The 18,445-nt window shown below is 46.3% G+C and overlaps 1 protein-coding gene across 1 annotated transcript in view; it reads right to left on the bottom strand.

The window, feature by feature from the left end:
* The window catches only part of CRAMP1 (cramped chromatin regulator homolog 1), a 95,039-nt gene that overhangs the window by 30,339 nt on the left and 46,255 nt on the right, over positions 1-18,445 (bottom strand). The window contains exons 10-12 of the mRNA XM_024218996.2: positions 12,409-13,671; positions 6,129-6,303; positions 1,127-1,308 (exon numbers count right to left, since the gene is read on the bottom strand). Coding sequence (XP_024074764.1) covers positions 1,127-1,308; positions 6,129-6,303; positions 12,409-13,671 — 1,620 coding nt within the window. The remainder of the gene's footprint in view (positions 1-1,126; positions 1,309-6,128; positions 6,304-12,408; positions 13,672-18,445) is intronic.

Raw genomic sequence — 18,445 nt, 5'->3', positions numbered from 1 at the left:
GAACAGAAGCACGCGGTGAATCAGGGTGCATGTGCACATCAACGGACACTTCTTTCAAATTCTCTGACTCTGGGTGCATGTGTAACCCACAGTGGAATACAACAGGGACCATCACTCGAAGAAGAACAAGTAGTTACTGAGTCAACAAAACTTGATGGGACATTTCAAACTTTGATAAATAAAGATAGATATCAACTAGTTTTTCTACATGTGTAAATAAGACAGAACTTTGGCTTCAACTGGTGAACTTTAATTAGCAAAGTGCCAGTGAAATGGCATTCTGGCTTTCAAGTTGGTGTAGCTTTGAAGCTCAGCTGTATGCTCAAGCACCTGACAAGCTTCTTCCAGTGTAATGTCAGGTCTGAACACTGCTGGAGGCATTTCTTCGTAAGGAAGACTATGCTTTTTAATATTCAAATCAGTGATTCTTGGACCAGTAGGATTTTAATCCCCACCAGGAGCTTAGTCAGGCTCCAGCATGCTACATTTTTTGTTCACTGGTCTCTGTAAGAGGGCGTGCCTGCCTGTAGTGCCCCCTGCTGGCCAAGTGTGGCTCTGTAGAGGCCTGTCTCAATTTCCCCTTCTTTCAGGACTCAAACTCCACACATGCTCTCTCATGGCTAACACCATCCTTGCTTCAGACTGGTTCAATAACAAACAGTTCACAGCAATTCTCAAAGTCCCACAATAAAGTCCATCACCACAACACGAAAGTTCATATTCAGCCAGTTCCGGAGGTCTTCTGTCCCAGTCTGCTCTCCACCAAGCAGCCACTCCCTGCGCTTCCTAGCTGGAGCTCGGCCTTCAATTCTTTTTCTCTGGATCAGAAAAATCAGCAGGCAACCCCTCTTTGGGCTCTCTCGGCCCTCCCCTGGTTACTCTGGGTCTCCTGTGGGAGCCTCCTGCTCTCCACTGCCTCTGTCACAGCTTCTTCCTCTAGCTGCACCCTTACCTCTCTGGGTTGAGACATCTGTGGGTAGCCTATCTTCTCCTGCTGCTGTCTCCCCCTATATAAGGCCCAGGTGCCATCCCTTAAACCCAGTTGGGCAGCAGGTAATCAGTCAGAGGTGCACTGGACCCTGCTCCCTCTTAAAGGTGCCAGTCACCCTGCAACAGTTTCACTTACACTAATTGTGTCCAAGTGCTGTCGGAAGGTCAGTTCTGCTTCCTTGCTAGGCAAGAACAGCTTTCCATGTCGGCTATTGGGTGGTAGAGTCGTGGGAACTGCAAAGAGCCCACCGTCTGCATCAGCTCCTCCAGAACTTGAGGGACCAGCCGCCAAGAGAGGTCTAGGGGGGTTCCTCAAACCTGGAAGATTTTAATCAACCATTTAACAAAATAAAAACTAATGGAATTATACTTAGTAGATGGAGAACAGAACTGGGAGTCAGGACTCCTAGATTATATTCCGGGCTCTGCTACTGACTGACTCACTGTGTGACCCTGGGCAACTCTCAATCTTTGTGCTTCAGTCTCCCCATCTATACAATGGGGATACACTTATCTACTTCACAGTGATATTGCGACTCATTCATTTGCTTTGAGATCTTTGGATGAAAAGAGTTAACCAAAAGCAACACATTAATACAGACACGGACATCTATGGATCTGATTCAGAGTTTCACATGACTATACTGAGAAGTGTATCTCTTATATTTGCTGAAACAGTTGAGGGCAGGTTTCCCAAATGGTAGATGTACATGACTGATACTTTCACTAGCGAAAGGAGTGTAATGCAAATATGGGCTCAGTGTCCAAGACTCTGTATTGTTTATTTCTGGTTCAGATTGATACTGTATTTGAAAAAACTAAAGTATGAAATATAGTTGAACAACAAGGTAAATACAAGGGTACAATCCCTATGTAAGTTTCTGATTACAGTAAATTGAGAGACCATTGCTCAGTTCACTAGAAACACCCCGCCACTATTCCCAGAGGTACGAGGCAATAGATTTTTGCATAATTAAATACGGTTATGATGGTTTAGTGATAATTTCATTTTTTGAAAATTAAATGTAAATGGAAAATATCTTGGTTTGGACAACAATGCAATGTCACACTCCCAGCAGCCAATCAACTTTGAAAACACACTGGCTGAAATCCAATATTGCTAATATGCTATGATGACAACTGAAAAGTGTGTGAAATTTACATTGTTCATATAAAATTGGGTCTCTATATAACAGTTTATTATAATGCATAATACTTTACTTAAAGAGTGCTTTGAAGAACATTAATCCTGACTTACCTAGTTTGCAGTGGATATGTTTTCCCCATTTTACAGATGCGGACACTCAGATACATATGAGATAAAAGCGTAGGGCCATATTTCAAATGAGCTCAGCACCAGGAGCTCCAGCCCTTTTGAAACCATAACTACAATCATGGATGCTGAACTCTCCTGAGAAATCTATTTCAAGATTTTGAAGAGCTACTGAGCAACACAATTCTCATTGACTTCAATGAGACAGTTTAAAAAAAAAAAAATTCATAGTAATTTGGTTAAGGCCACACAAGTCAGTGGCAGTGGCCAGGTTCAGTTAACTAGGCCACACCATCCTTTCTAAAAGTCACCTAGAGGTTTTGGTTACAAACCAGGAGAGCAAAGCCCATATGGTTTGTGATGCTACTAGTTACCAATTTTTATTTGGTAAAAAGAGTTAAACAAAATTGACAGCAGAAGGTATTTTCTTATATAAAGCAGTAAAAAGGAGTATCAAATGTACAAAGTAAGACATCATTCAGTGGATGCAATATAGTTTATGGGATCAAATTTAATTTTGTTTAAACTTTCTAGTTCACACTGTATCTCTCCTACTGCTCTGCTTGTTTTTCCCCAACAGTGTACAATCCCCTTTTTCCTCATCCTGGCCTCCTTTGCTGCTGCTCTGAAGCTGCCTGTTAGTCAAGGCTTTCAATTCCCCTTAGACTTAGAGTGTGCACAAGCTGGCTTTCAAATTGTTACTTTCTGTTGGAAAAGCAAACTCAATTTAGCTATAAGAATAAGTTAGAAGTCAGAAAGGCTCAGGATAAAAAGCACTGAGAAACCACAGCTAGAAGGTTCATTTCTAAAAACCTGACAATTTATTTTCTGGCAGCCATTATACTGCAGACTTTTAATAGCACTTTATGCATGGATGAGATGAGTTTGTTACTGTGTACTAACAAAGTTATGATTCAGACCACTGAAAATACATCTTAGATTTACTATCTGGGAGTAATTTCCAAATTCAGCACCCAGATCAATGCTACTAAGAACCGTACTGATAGTGTAAAAAAAACTACTTACATTCAAGTTATGATTTTACATTATTTTCACCTTAGTGAGTAAAATCCTGTAACATAAGAGTGGCACTATATCTCTATATGTTGTGATTAGCAGGTGTGAATGATGCAGGCTAATGTATAAATAGTAAGAGATAATTGTATGTGAACATGAAGCTATATAGAAGCAGGCACCTTTTTTTTTATTTCTAAGGGACAGATATACAATATAATATCTCAATTAGAGCTGTGTAAATACTGGATTTTCTGTTTCACTGGCAGGAACATCATATCAGATTTTGGTGGGGGGAGCAACTTTAACCATGATTCCAGGGGCTACTTAAGCACCTGAAAACTTACTTTGCAGATGATAGGTATAGTGCTCCTGTCAGCTAATTTCTAAGTTAACTCCTATATAAAGAAAGAAAATTAAATGAATATCTGACATCTTGTGGCTAGTCACTTAAGGGACACTGTTTAACATTGGAATAGATCATTTCACTTTTGGAAACATCCTACTAGGAGAAGGCCTGGTGATTTTATACTGCAGCTGCATGGAGCTCTAGGGGTGTTACCAAAGGCCCGGTCTATACTAGAGGGGGGGAAAATCGATCTAAGTTACGCAACTTCAGCTATGTGAATAACGTAGCTGGAGTTGACGTACTTAGATCTACTCACTGCGGTGTCTTCACTGCAGTGAGTCGACCGCTGCCGCTCCCCCGTCGACTCTGCCTGCGCCTCTCGCAGCAGCGGAGTACAGGAGTTGACAGGAGAGCATTCAGGGGTCCATTTATCGCGTCTAGTCTAGACGCAATAAATCAACCCCTGCTGGATCGATCACTGCCCGCCGATCTGGCAGATAGCATAGACATACCCCAACTACAAATAAAAATAGGCTAGAAACTGACTATAAACAGGAGTGAAACTGACACTTATGTCACTTTCACTTTGGTTTAAAGGCTCCTTATTTTTCAGAAGGCTCTTAAAACAACACTACAGTGATTGAGTTGCAGTTCTCACAGGAAAATATTTAAAGTCGAACGCCAAGAGAATTCCACATTTTAAATTTGAGGAAAAAAATTGAGCCTTATTATTTAGAGTTTGTGTGTGTGCATATATAATTTTTTTTTTAAAGTACCTCTGTGTTTGGAAGCTGTGCCTCAGTTCCCATTACTGTAACATGGGAAGAATAATACTTGCCTGTCTGCCGTATCGAATTATAAGGGAGATAATTATAGAGATCTGTGGGACTGGAACTAGGCCTTCCTAATGGTTTGCATGGTGCTTAGCACAATGGGGGACTCCTACTGATTAAGGTCTTTGGGCACTATTGTAACATTAGTCAGCTGTTGAGATGCCTTCTGGTGGTAGCTGAAGGAGACTTATCTGGCGAGCGGGATGTCGGTGGAGGACAGGTCAATCTCTGTGTTGGCCAGCAGTGCAGCCTTCATCCCCCACGAGCTCAGCACTGCTGGCAGAATTTGCAGCACAGCACAGACACACACTTGTCCTTGAAGCTGCAACTGCCAGTGGTCAAGATGGCTGTGGACCAGAAGGGTCTGTCCGCAGTCTCCTCCCAGGGAGAGGTGAGGGGGCTCCCTGCTACTCTGAGAGCAAACTGACCCCCACCCTTCTTCAGCTCCCCCTCCCTCAGGATCCTTGCCCCAGAGACCGTTTCCCCTCAGCTGCTCCTCCCACACTCACGGCTCGCCCCCTCCCTCAGGGTGTAGTCCTATGCCCTCACCTCTCCTTTCCCCCTGGTGATTGACTCCCCTTTCCCACCCCACTGCCCCCATTTCTCTTTTCACTAACAAAAAGGTTTTTTACAGTTAGACCTAAAAAATTACTGGGCTCTTTCCTGAAAATTAAAATATACTCGTCTGCAAACAAATGCAATGAAGATTTAAACTAAGGTGAAACTGCTACATATTACTCTATAATGAGAAACACACAGAGCCTTAAGTACCGTGTTCTTTAGCATTAATTAAATTGCTCATTAAGGTACTGGCATTACAATAATGATATAAAAATGCTGATATAAAAAAGCTTGACACCTTCATGGTCTATTCTGCAAGCCATAAAATGTGTGATGACAAAAGCAACTAGACTGAGAACATTGAAATTCTCTGTCCACACAGTTGCACCTGACAACTGACTAACTATCCCCTCTAGTGGAATAAGAAGGCAATTCATGCTCATTCAGTATTCCAACTTGGTAGAATGACACAGGAATGTCTCATTTTAAATGTTATTTTACCTGATCTTTAACTAGGGTGACCAGACGTATCGATTTTATCGGGACTGTCCCAATATTGCCTTGTTTGTCCAGCGTCCTGAACGATGTGCGGTCCGGACACTGGACAAACAAGGAAATGCTCTGGAGCCCAGAACTGCTCGCGCCCCCCCCCGCCCCGACTCCGTCCCCTCCTCCCCCGATTGGCTCCCTCCCCGAATCCCCGCTTCTTCCCCAGGCTCACCATTCCTCCTCCCTCCAGCGCTTGTGGAGGGAGACCCGGAGATGCAGGGGAAGCGCGGGGCCAGGGTGAGTGAGTCCGGCCTGGCCCCGAGCAGGCAGGACTCAGTCGGGCGGTAGGGAGAGGAGGGGGATGGCCCGCGGGGCCAGGCAGCAGCTGTTCTCCCCCCGGGGCAGCGGGACTCGGGAGCAGCCGCTGCTGCAGCTCCCACTGCCGCGGGGGGAGGAAGCGGCCGATGGCCAAGCTCGGCGGCTGCGGCTCTGGCCTGGGCGCCAGACATAATCTTAGCCTTAATTATGAGAAGGGTTTCCTCTGAAGGATGGAACACTGGGGTAGTGACTTAGTGGACCAATGGTATGATCCACTGAAGTCATTCCCATGGGTGCTCACCTGAGGAGCTGGAACTAATATTGGGAGAAAAGGTCTTGTTGCGAAGAGCAGATTGGTTTCGTGCACAGCCTGGACTCCTGGTGCTGACGGCAATCACCTTTCCAGGAGGAGTCAGTGATTGCTCTTCTTGAGTAGGTTTTATAGGGGATGTGGCGACAGAGTTCACCTCAGGGGTCTGAAAAACCAAGCACAATTGTTCAAAATGCTGCCAGAATATCACAATAAATTTAACAAATGCCCTCCCAGGAAACTTAAAAAGTCACTAAGAACTTATCCATTATAGTGGGACTGATCAGCATCTTCCTGCATTTGGTTAATGCATACCATATGTGTAGGGTTACCATATTTCCCTATGCTGAATACGGGACACTGGTAAAATTAGCCCGTTAAAAAGAAATACTACATACAGTAACTTCTCACGTAAAGTCGTCCTGGTTAACATTGTTTCCTTATTAGGCTGCTGATCCATTAGAGAACATACTTGTTTAAAGTCGCACAATGTTCCATTACAAGGTTGTTTGGCTCGCCCCGCTATGCTCACCCGGCGAGCGAGCAAGGCTCCAACCCCGCTCCCTGGTAGGAATGCTGGGCAGGCAGAATGGGGCAAGCTCCCATGCCCTGACCCCACTCCCTGGCTGGAACACCGGGCGGGCAGAGTGGGGCAAGCCCACATGCCCCAACTTTGCTATGCCCCTGCCTCAACCACGCTTTACAATCATCACTGGTGAGTATTAAAATGTTTGTTTAAAATTATTTAAAAACTTTACTGTATATGTATATAATGACTTTTGTCTGGTGAAAATTTTTTCCCTGGAACTTAACCTCCCCTATTTACATTAATTCTTATGGGGAAATTGGATTCGCTTAACATCGTTTTGCTTAAAGTAGCATTTTTCAGGAACATAACTACAACATTAAGTGAGGAGTTACTGCAGTTGGATTCTTTTTATTTACCTTATCTTTAAAGCTTTAGGGTTCACACCAGGAGGAGTGATACATATACCCCTACCCCCCCACAAACACATGGGGAGAAGTAACACACACACACACACACACACACTCACTCCTCTACAACTCTCTTATATGGGGGGGGGGGGGAAAATGACCAACCCAATCTTCCCTGCCCGGCATTCTCCGCCCTCCATGCCTGGCTGGGCCCCAGGATGGACCCGCCTCTCCTGGTACCGCGTCTTCCAAGGCAACACACCGCGGGGGGGGGGCAGTCACATGGCCCCCCTCCCCAGATTTCTGCCAGGGTTCACATCAGAATGTGGCGGGCAGCTAGGGTGACCAGATGTCCCGATTTTATAGGGACAGTCCCAATTTTTGGGTCTTTTTCTTATATAGGCTCCTATTACACCCCACCCCGTCCCGATTTTTCACATTTGCTATCTGGTCACCCTACCAGCAGCAACCTTTCAGCACTGTGTGGGAGGGAAGGGATGGGAGTTGCTTCCAGTTGTGGGGGGAGGGGGGCAAGGGAAGGGTTGACTTAGCCCATGTCTTTGCAGAGCTCATCTCTTCTCCTTCCCCCCCAGCCGCTGGAAGTAGCTTATCCCTTATTGCCTACAAAGTGTTGAAAGGCAGCTAACACCTCCAGGCTGCTGCTGGCCGCAGACATAACCCAGCTGCCTCCTGTCACTCGGCTACAGCGCGGGCAGGAAGGGGTTAAGCCCTAAGGATGCATTGTGCACCAGGGCCCAGAGAACCTGATTGCAGGGGCTTCAGCGAACCCAGCTCAGCAGAGGAGGGTACCTAGGGGATGGAGCAGCCCCACACTCCCTGGGGGTAGGACCCAAGGGGGTGGGCAGGCGAAGAGGGTGCTAAGCCCCTGCCTGGGGGGCTGCTGTGGAGCCTTCAGGGTCAGGGCACAAACAGGCTGGAAATTGCTTCCCACCACAACCACTTCAGAGCTTAGCTGACAAGCAGAGAGGCTTCCCCGTGCCAGCACTCTGTGGGGCTTTGGCACATGCAGGGTTCGGCTCCTCCTGGCCAGTGCCCCAGGCTGGAGGGTCTTGGGCTTTCCCGGGGCACCAACTCAGCCAGAGGCAGTGGGGGAAGGAAGGAGCCTGCCAGCCAGGCTGTTGGTGAGCTGAGCACTCCGACCAGGGGCTGGTTCTCCGTGCAGTGCTGGGAGTGGGACGCACTCCGCCTGAGACAATATGGAGGACAAGTGGGGCTGGGAAAGGGGTGTGAAGGGGCACAGCAGGGAGAGGATAGCGAGAAGGGGAGTACGTAAAGGGACGGGGGGTGGGCAACAGAGGTGATACGTAGCTGGCCACCGCCTGGTGCCTGCCTCCACTTACCAGTCACCGCAGCTCGCAGTGCGCAGCCAGTGCCGGCTGGAAACAGGACGGGGGGTGGGGCCCTGCTGGCCAAGAGACGGCATGCAGCAGGGGGCTGTGCTGACGGAGCAGCAGGGGGAGCTGCTGGCCCCGTGCACTGTAGTTTCGCCACCAGCCTTGCACACCCACCCCCATCCTCGACAACTGGACCCTCCCACTCACCGCTGGTGGGTGGGCAGCTGGCGAGAAGAGATCCAGCCAGCAGCAGGACCCGCCGTTACTGACGGGGGGAGAGAGAAAATACAGGACATTTTGCCGATTTTTAAGAAAAAGTCAGGACACCTGCAGGAGGGCTTAAATATGGGACTATCCCTTTAAAAACGGGACATCTGGTCACCCTACATATGTGAAACTTATTTTGTTAGAATCAAGCTGGCACTTAATAGGCCTCATCATAGTGCCAGTGGTTTGGGATCTTATCAGACAAAGCCATAACGGAGGGAGGATAAAGACTTTCTTTAAGCTACAAAAAGGTCTGCTTTTAGGTTCAGTAGCAAAACTGACAACTTAACTATCACATACTCAGTAACCATCCAGTCAGGGCCAGCTCCAGGCACCAGCGAAGGAAGCAGGTGCTTGGGGTAGCCAATGGAAAGGGGCGGCATGTCCGGGTCTTCGGCAGCAATGCAGCGGCAGGTCCCTCAGTCCCTCTCTTCCTCTTTGAGCTGCCGCCGAAGTGCTGCTGAATTGCCGCCGATTTTTTTTTTTTCCTCTTTTCGCTTGGGGCAGCAAAAAAGCTGGAGCCGGCCCTGCATCCAGTTGCTTTCTTTTGTTGCAAAGATATGTGGACAACAGTCTGGTTGTAAAATGAGCTATTCTGACTTGGCATCAAAGGTGATCTGTTCTGAAATGCTGCCATTTTCCTATTTCAGATTATATCATAGCAATTAAAGTCAGAGCCACATGGTGAGGCTCTTTGCTAATGTTCTAGACATATACAGTTAATTTCACTACAAAAGTTGTTTATGATGTTTTCTAACAAAGGCTGTCTTTTAAAAGAATCCGTATGTAACCACAGGCATAAAATTACCTCCCACACTTAATTGCAATGCAATTTGCTACAGTTTGTTTTATGCTGATAATCTTCATTTAAAGAAAAGAATCACAGCACACTTAGCCATTCTGGCTTGGTTAGAATCATAGAATAATATCAGGGTTGGAAGGGACCTCAGGAGGTCATCTAGTCCAACCCCCTGCTCAAAGCAGGACCAATCCCCAAACGGATCAGATTTTTGCCCCAGATCCCTACATGGCTCCCTCAAGGACTGAACTCACAACCCTGGATTTAGCAGGCCAATGCTCAAAACACTGAGCTATCCCTCCCCCCTGGGTTACATACAGTCTTGTGAAAAGAGTCAATCAATGCATCTTTTGTTAAAGCAGATTTTTATCTTTCACCTCAACAGCATGGATTATCCAGACAAGCAATGCTGAATTACAGTCTGAATAAGTGATGGCTCAGCTGCCCCTGTAATTCACAACTTCTATCCTGCTATTAAGAAGGTATTTCCAGGGCAGACCTGGAGACATTGCAGCAAGAGAGTAACCTCTGATCACATGCTTCATGTGGCAGCAAAGATCAGGCACAGCTGACAAAACTGATCTCCAGTGGAACTCGAGTGCCTCCTGGCAGAAGTATTTTACCTTCCCTATAGCCATCTGAGCTGCAGTAGGTTTAAAAGAATAAAACTGCAGGAGGTTTCCAGATCTATAATTGTTGCAATTAAAAAGTAAACATTTCCTCCCAGAATGCCTGTCATCTCCCCACAATATCACAATACAATCGATATAAGAATGTTTACTTTTTACTGTCAGCCACTGTCATATAAACTGGCTCTGGTCATATAAAGAAATGGGTGCACTTACCTTTTAAGTTTTATTATCTGAAAGGACTGTTAATTTTTCCAGGATATTTCATTACCCTGATGAATGAAGCTGAAATGTCAGGAATGTACTTCCAAGTTAATGCCTTCACTGGGCTTTTTATTAATTAATTAATTAATTATTATTAAAGATATTGTTCCTCTTCCTACTTTGCATCTACTCACATTTATAATGAATGTGGTTTTCCTGGATGTTACATATGTCTCCAGGTGTGAAGCTTTCTATCACTAACTGCTAGGAGAAGAAAGATCAGCACAGATCTGTACGATGCCTGACCACAAGGCAAACCAGAATGAAAGGTGAAACACCTCTACCCCGATATAACGCTGTCCTCGGGAGCCAAAAAAAATCTTACTGCGTTATAGGTGAAACCGCGTTATATCGAACTTGCTTTGATCCACTGGAGTGCGCAGCCCCGCCCCCCGGAGTACTGCTTTACTGCGTTATATTTGAATTCGTGTTATACTGGGTTGTGTTATATCGGGGTAGAGCTGTAGTATAGATCTAAAGCCACAATTCCACCAGGAATAAGTGTTCGGGGAGGAGCTGCTCAGGAATGCAATCAGCAAAAACACTACTATCTAATGAGCTTTGGCTGATAGGATCATGTCTGCTCCTTGGTGGAGAGGACTTGGGACTCTGCTCCTCAGGTTTAGACATTAGAATCAGAAGAGAGTTCTGGAAAAGAACCAAGTCTCCACCAGCAAGCAAAGATCAAAAAACTACAAATTTTCCAGCACAAATGATTAATGTGCAATTTAATTTGAAATAACTATGTAAATATCACCTTTAACTCAAGTTTATTCAGTCATACCTGTTATATTCTAATTCCTTCCAGCTCATCAACAGAATCATTTATTAAGCTCCAATCAGCTACACCATGGAAAACAACAGGCTGAATGGGCATCAGAGGGCAGAATTTGCCCTGTAAAATCCTTAATATTGGTGGATGATGTGCAAGGAAGGAAGGAAGGAACACAGTCTGACTCAAATCCCATGTTAGGTCCACAGGGCTGGCAGTTAGGAAAAATATTTTTTACGTGTAAACTGAGCACATTTATTCTGGAGTCACTAAGATACAAACACACATTGCCACTTCTAGGGAATCACTTTCAGAACTCACTCCTAGACCAGTTGTTTTTATATATCACCTTGGAGTCAGAAACATTTATCATGTTTTACCACTGCAGCAGAATGGAGAACCTGAGTGAGAAATCAATTCATTTTCATGCCAATACTTTAAAAAGTCAAATTAACAATAGTAATCAAGGGTTTATAGTCCCTCCTAATGGATTAACCCTAAATAGCCTAGCATGCTGCTAATCTCATGACTTGGCTGCTACAGCAGCCATGTTAAATATTCATCATAACTAAGGCTATGATTTGGTCATGGAATCCGTGACTTCCGCAGACCTGTGACTTTAGCCCACAGCTGCTGGGAGCTCCAGGGTATCCCCACCTCCTATGGTGGCCTGGAGCTTCAGGGTACACCTGCCGCCACCGGCGGGGGGTGGGGGGAGGAAAAATCACCCGGCAGCTCCCCATTGGCTGGGAGTTTTGGGGTACCCCAGCCGCCGAGGGCAGTGGGGGGGAATCCCCCGGCAACCGCCCAGCCTCCGCAAACAGTGGTGAGATCCCCCGCAGCCACTGGGCAGGGGCCACAGCTCTCAGTCATAGCAGGGCAGGGTACTGGACCCTCCTCCCTGTTTTGTCACGGACATTTTTAGTAAGCGTCAGGTAGAGGTCATGGCTTCCATGAATTTTTGTTAATTGCCCGTGACGTGTGACTTTTACTAAAATCGTAGCCTTAATCATAACAGCTATTGAAGCTGAAGACACATGGAATATTCTGTTAAAAGTTAAAATGGGATAAAAAAATAGTAGCTGCAGCATATAGTGGAAGGCGTCTAACTCTGCTGCAAGCTGCCTGGGATGGTTTTCAGATAGAAATCTCTAAGGTCTCCATAGGGCTTACCATGGAAACAACAGGAACAAACAATTGTCTCCAAAAATCAAGTGTCATGCACAGGTCATCAGTGCTAGTTACTTACTGGTTTGGGGTTGACTTCGGTGGAAATGAGTTTTAAGAGGCAGTTGAGGAGTCTTTGTTTGTGAAAGATGGAAGATGTGGGGACAGCACTGGGTTCGGATGTTTCCTCCCTGGAATCCTGGGTTTCTGGCCCTAACACAGCTCGCCAGTCATATTCCAGCTGCAGCTTGTTTGGCTTGCCCATCATGAGGTAAACCTCAGCCAACGTAAGGCTCTCAGAGTTTCGTAGACTCCATCCCTCCTCTCTGACCTGTTGAGCAAGTCGGCTCGGGTCATCCTTCAGAGGCTTTGCAGAAGGTTGTCCCGGAGGTGAATGCAGAAATGAAGAGCTCAGCTTCTCTTGAGTCTCCTCCACTACTGCATCTTGTAAAACCTTAGTAAAAGCATCAGGCTGTGGTCCCTGGCTGTGGCTAGCTTGAGTTTCAGATCTGGATAGGCCACTGCCAGACAATGCTATCCTACCTCTTGCCATCTGTGCAGAACAGGGGTCAGCTGCCTCTGTACTCTCAGCTGGAAGAGCCACAGGAGAGGCACTCCCCGCTGAGGGACCAGGATCTTTCCCTTGCAGTTTGTCTGTGCAAAAACATTTCTCTGGGACAATCAGATCTTGACAGGACTTCATATACCGAGGGAATGGATCAAGCAGAGAGAGTTCCTCCAGGTCAGGGATCTTGCTGCAAACACAAGCTGTATTGCATGATGGTAGCTTGGTTGCTTGGTCACTGGCCAGGGCCTCCTCGCCCTCGGTGCAGAAAACCACAGGGATTGGCTTCTCCAGACTCCCTCCCGGGTCCTGAAGTCCAGAAGGTGGTTTTTCGAGAGAGTTTGTGATGCTGAGATCAGGGGGGCCTTCTGTCAGGCCACTCTCTGGGAAGACATCTCCAGGGCTTGCAGAGACTTCGGCTATGGGCTGAGAGGTTCTGCCTGGCTCTATAGTGCTCTCTGTCCTTCCGCCACTCTTACCCTCTGATCCCCGAGGGTACTTCAGCTGCCCTCTGGCTGTCCCCTGACCACTCTGTATGCCTAGGATTTGAGCAGGAGGCAATAAGTGAGAGTCCTTTGTGTTCTGTTTGCATTTGCCGGTTTCCTGCCAATGCACTGTGCAGAAAGCCTTGGAGTGGACTACTCTGGCCACCTCAGGGAGAGGAGTGAGAGTACAGTTCTCTCCTGGGAAGAGATGAAGCATCACTTTCTCCTCTGAGAGGTTGCCTCTTGCTTCTGAATCTCTGGAGTCCTGAAGCTGCCGTTCCTCTAGTGTTTGACGCTAAATATACTTTGTCAAAGATTACAACCATCTTACATTATGCAGATTAGCTGCAGCATCAGCCACAGATACCCCTAAAAAGAACATCTGGCCGCCCAATTTGTAGTTTAAGAAATTAATAAGCAGCTCTCCATTCAGGATAGATGTGTATGTTCTGTAATTAGGAATTATGCCTTTACATGTTGAGAAGGGAATATACCCAAGACCACAATTTTTCCATGAACAGCAAGCTGATCCTACATTCTAGAACAAGGTCATTGGTCTCAGCTTCACTTACAGATTTATAGTTTAAGGTCAGCAGGAACAATTCTGATTATTTAGTCTGACCTTGATAACACAGACTATAGGACTTACCTGAATTAATTCCTGTTTGAATTAGAGTACGTCTTGTAGAAAAACAGCCAACCTTGATTTAAAAATTGCCGGCGATTGAGAACCCATTGGATCTTGTTATATCCTTGTCCGCTAGACTGAAGAGCCCTCTACTGTCAAATTTCTGTTCTTCACGTAGGTAGGTACAGACTGATCAAATCACCCCTTAACCTTCTCTTTGATAAGCTAAATATATTGGGCTCCTTAACTCTATCACTATAAGGCATGTTTTGACAATTCTTTAATCATTCTTGTGGCTCTTCTCTGAACCCTCCCCAATTTACCAACACTCCTGTGCAGGAGACTAGAAATTCCATGGCAACTTTGTTTAAATTAAAAAGGGAAGTTTTCACTGATTTTGGTATAAAAATGGACTACAAAGTCAGTACAGTAGCCCCATGTTATATATTTTCACCTTGGTATCAGTCTCCACATGTAAGGTGCCACTCTGCAGCTGCTGCAAGGCTTACAAGTTAAAGGCTTACAAGTTGAAGAAAAAATAAACTAACAGAAGCGTGAAAGAGCTAGGAAGAAGAGAATAGTTGGCATCTTACAAGTGTTTTTACTAAATTACAAAGATTAAAGTTTAGAGGTAGGGATATTAAAAAATACATCTTTGTAACAAGGGCTGGGGCTTTGTGATGGGTTAACAAGGGCCTGAGAGGTTAACTGGTGTCACCTGTGAGAGGGAGAGCCAGGGTTAGTTAAGAGTGAAGCTCAACTGGGAAAGGCTGGGATTGCAATATAAAGGTAGGAGGCTGAAAGCAGAAGGGAGGAGCAGAGAAAGAGTTGCAGTCACACCCTGGGAAGTCAACAGAGACAAAGGAAGAAGTCCAGGAAGAGGGTAAGCCCTGAGATCCTGGTGCAAGGAGTCTGGCAAGAGGCTATGAGGAGGTGAAGTAGCCACAGGGAGTACAGTAGGCACCCATGGTAAATCCAGAAAAAGGCAAGAAAGAGAGGCTGTGTAGGAAACTCCTCAGGAAACAGCAACAGGGATTGGTGCTGAGCAGACCTGGACTGCTGGTTATAAGGTCCCTACGCCAGAACATTGTAGTGGGTAGGCTTGGATTTCCCTGACACCACTGGTATAGTGGCACTGAGCCCCAAGCTGGAGTTGAACACTGTCCAGAGAAGGCATTTGGACAGTGGTCCTGTTAGACTTTGTCACCTCAGAAAGGGTGGTCTAAATGGGGACATACCTGGACAGCCAACTTACTAGAAAAGGGCCATCCAATGCCCTGAGAGCTACTTTCCCAGAGCTAGACATGAGGTGGCGCACTAGCAGTGACCGAGAACCTTGTTACAAGGACTGTACAAGAGAAAGTTATTCACCTTGTGCAATAACAATGGTTCTTCAACGTGTAGCTCCCTATGGGTGCTCCACTGTAGGCATACCTGCGCCCCTAATTGGAGATTTTAGGTAGCAGTGTCAGTTGGCCTGCACATGCACTCTCCCTCCCTCGTTATCGGCCTCAAGACTATCTAGTGCTGCACGGGCAAATTGCCCCCAGTTCCTTCTCTACCACAGAATGCCACATTGAAAACTCTGAAGTAGAGGAGAGGATGACGGGTTATGGAGCACCCATAGAGACACACATCTCAAAGAACCATTGCTGCTGCACAAGGTGAGTAACTTCCTCCTCTTCTTCTTCTTCTTCAATTAGTGTCCCTATGAGCTAAGTTCCCTCTAAGCTGTGCGGACAGTCAGCCGCCCAGCAAGCTATCAAGTGCTGTGCACGGCAGGTGTCCCTCCGCCCACTGCTGTGTTGCTTCTGCCCTTTGCCCTGGAGCTGCTCCCCGAAGCCTCCTACTTGCTATGCAGAGTGGGGTGGGAAGGGGGGTGCTGATGGCAGGGTGTGCCCCTCCCCCCACCTCTGTACCCAATCTCTGCAGAGCCGGGATAGGGAGGGGAACGCGACAGGGCTCAGGAGTGGGATGGAGGGAGCTTGCTGGTGGCTGCTGCTGTGTCTGCTTTGAGTGCAGATCTACTTAAAAGGGCAACGTACAGCAGCAAATCATAGGGCTGAAAAGAAACAGCGCTCAGGGTTTTAGTGAGGCTCCATTTTGCCATCATCTGAAATTCTGCACTTTAATTAAAGTAATCCCTGAGTTTCTATATTTTCCATTTTGAATACAGTCATAACACTGTAAATTGATGTGTAAACACTAGAATGACAGTAACCTCCACAGAGCTGCCTCTGGTGGAGAGAGAGGGGCTAGCTCCTCTGTAGAGTAAGGAAAAAAGGGCCCCTTTCAGTGAAGAATGCAGTCTGGGAAATGTGTTCTCCCACCCTGGAGCCATGTTGCATGGGACTGGGGCAATGGCCGGACTTCTCTATCGGCATGAAGCTCCATGTCAGAGCTGTCAGCCAGGACTCCACACTTCGTGTGTACGGATACTTTAAGTTTTAGTCCCCTGACTAAGACTGGGAGGAAGCCACTCCACTTCTGCCAGAACTCAAGGACATACTGTATATATACACATACTTCTTCCTGAATATCATCCTCCTGTGCCAGTGCATACACACTGGGACTTTAAGGAAAGCCACCATATAGCATGAGAGTTAGCAATATTGATTACCTGAAGGATGACCCAGAGCAGCTGCAGTCCACTGGGGAGTCCTGCCAGGCTGTGAACGTACTTAGAGGAAAAACGCATGTCTGTCTTGCACACACGCATGCGCGCACACACACACAGTATCTGTGTCTCACATACACACACACTTTCACACTCACCTCTTCACATACTTTTATTATTGTTGGTGGTGTTACTTCTTGATACTTCCTGCAATGCACATATATTCTCTGTAATTCTAGGCTTTCAAAGTGCTGTTATTTGAGTTTTTTGGCTGGTCTATGTATTTCATAATTTTTATTTCTCTCTTACGCTTAAATTTAATTCTTTGAGTAGTGAGTTCTAAAATGCCTAACCTGCCCTGGCTGAAGTAATTACCCCTGTGGTAACTTTTTAAAAATATATATTATATCTAGGTTTTGTTTCTACTGGTGGCGCACATCTGCACATTACCTCAATAATTTGGTGCACATAACAAAATTCATTCCACACATGGATGGAAAAAATTAGAGGGAACATTGCCTATGGATGCTCCACTGTAGATGACTTCACAGCAGTATCCCCCCGGGGGGCTGGATTTCAGAGTGGAGTCTGTTATGGCAGAGAGTATGCTGGAGCCAAAGATGGAATGGGAGGCTGAGGCTCTCATGAAACATTATGCAATCACGGAAGTGTGGGCAGAGGCCCAAGTTGCTGCTCTGCAAATTTCCAAGACAGGGACATCTTTAAGGAATGTGACCGAGGTAGAGATTGACCTCTTGAAGTGCATACAGACTAGAGAAGGAGGCAACAGGTTGCGCCCCTGATGCCAGTGATTAATATATTAATGGTGCACTTTTATGGGATGTGCGATTCTTCCAGACACTTTAAACAGTAAGAGTGCCCATATGTTACTAAGATTGCTTCCTTGCAGGAGAGAAACCTCTTGAAACTGGGGGAGCCAGGCATGCCCCCAGGGGGGTGGGTTTATCACCCTGCAAAAGTGAGGAATGCAGAAGAAAGTTGGTCCCTCTTCTGCCCCTCTCCCCCCTTTTTTAAAAAAAACGGAGAGGACAGAAAGTCTAAACGACTAAACGCCCTGGGAGGGGGGAATCCCCTGAGAAAAGGCAGGAAACATGAAATAAACGTGGGGTTTTTTTTTAATCTCAATGGGGTAAACGGAAACTGTAGCTATTAAGGGAAACAAAAGGACTAAAACTACTACTACTTATGCTAATGACACAGAGAAAGAAGAGACAACTGCTCGCTCTGTTTGAGACCAAAGGCGGTCGAGAAGGAACTGGGGGTGATTTGCCTGCGCAGTGCTAGACAGATTTGAGGCAGACCACGAGGGAGAAAGAACGCATGTGCGGGCTGAACAGACACTGCTACAATCTCTGATTAGGGGCTCAGACACACCTACAGTGGAGCACCCATAGGGACACTACTCGAAAAAGAATATACAGATATGCCACAGGTGGCAGCAGTACAAGCTTCCAGCCAACTGTCCAACTAACAGTCTCACAAGACCATGATTAAGGAATATCTCTAAGAGCAAGGTGCTAGATCAGTCCTCCTTGGCCTCTTCGCTGAGGCAGCCAACCAAAGGGCCAATCATCATGACAGATTTTGTAATGTGAACATCCATCTATGAGCAATTGGACTGAGCCCACTGGGGGGGGGGAAAAAAAAAAAATGGTGAGCTTCATTTAAAATCAAATATATTTTTCCTGGGAATTCAGGATAGAAGAGCTGAAGGAAAGGGAGAATGCTTCTAGATTCCCTGCTAGAGATTTCTTCACTTCACCGGCTCTGAGATATTGGCATTTTACCTTTAGTAAACAGGGG

This window comes from Terrapene carolina, unplaced genomic scaffold (genome assembly GCF_002925995.2).
Source record: "Terrapene carolina triunguis isolate 2854851 unplaced genomic scaffold, T_m_triunguis-2.0 Scaffold67, whole genome shotgun sequence".
NCBI classification, from domain to species: domain Eukaryota; kingdom Metazoa; phylum Chordata; order Testudines; family Emydidae; genus Terrapene; species Terrapene triunguis.
The sequence above is the reverse complement of the archived record's forward strand: the minus strand, read 5'-3'. Positions and strand labels throughout refer to the sequence as shown.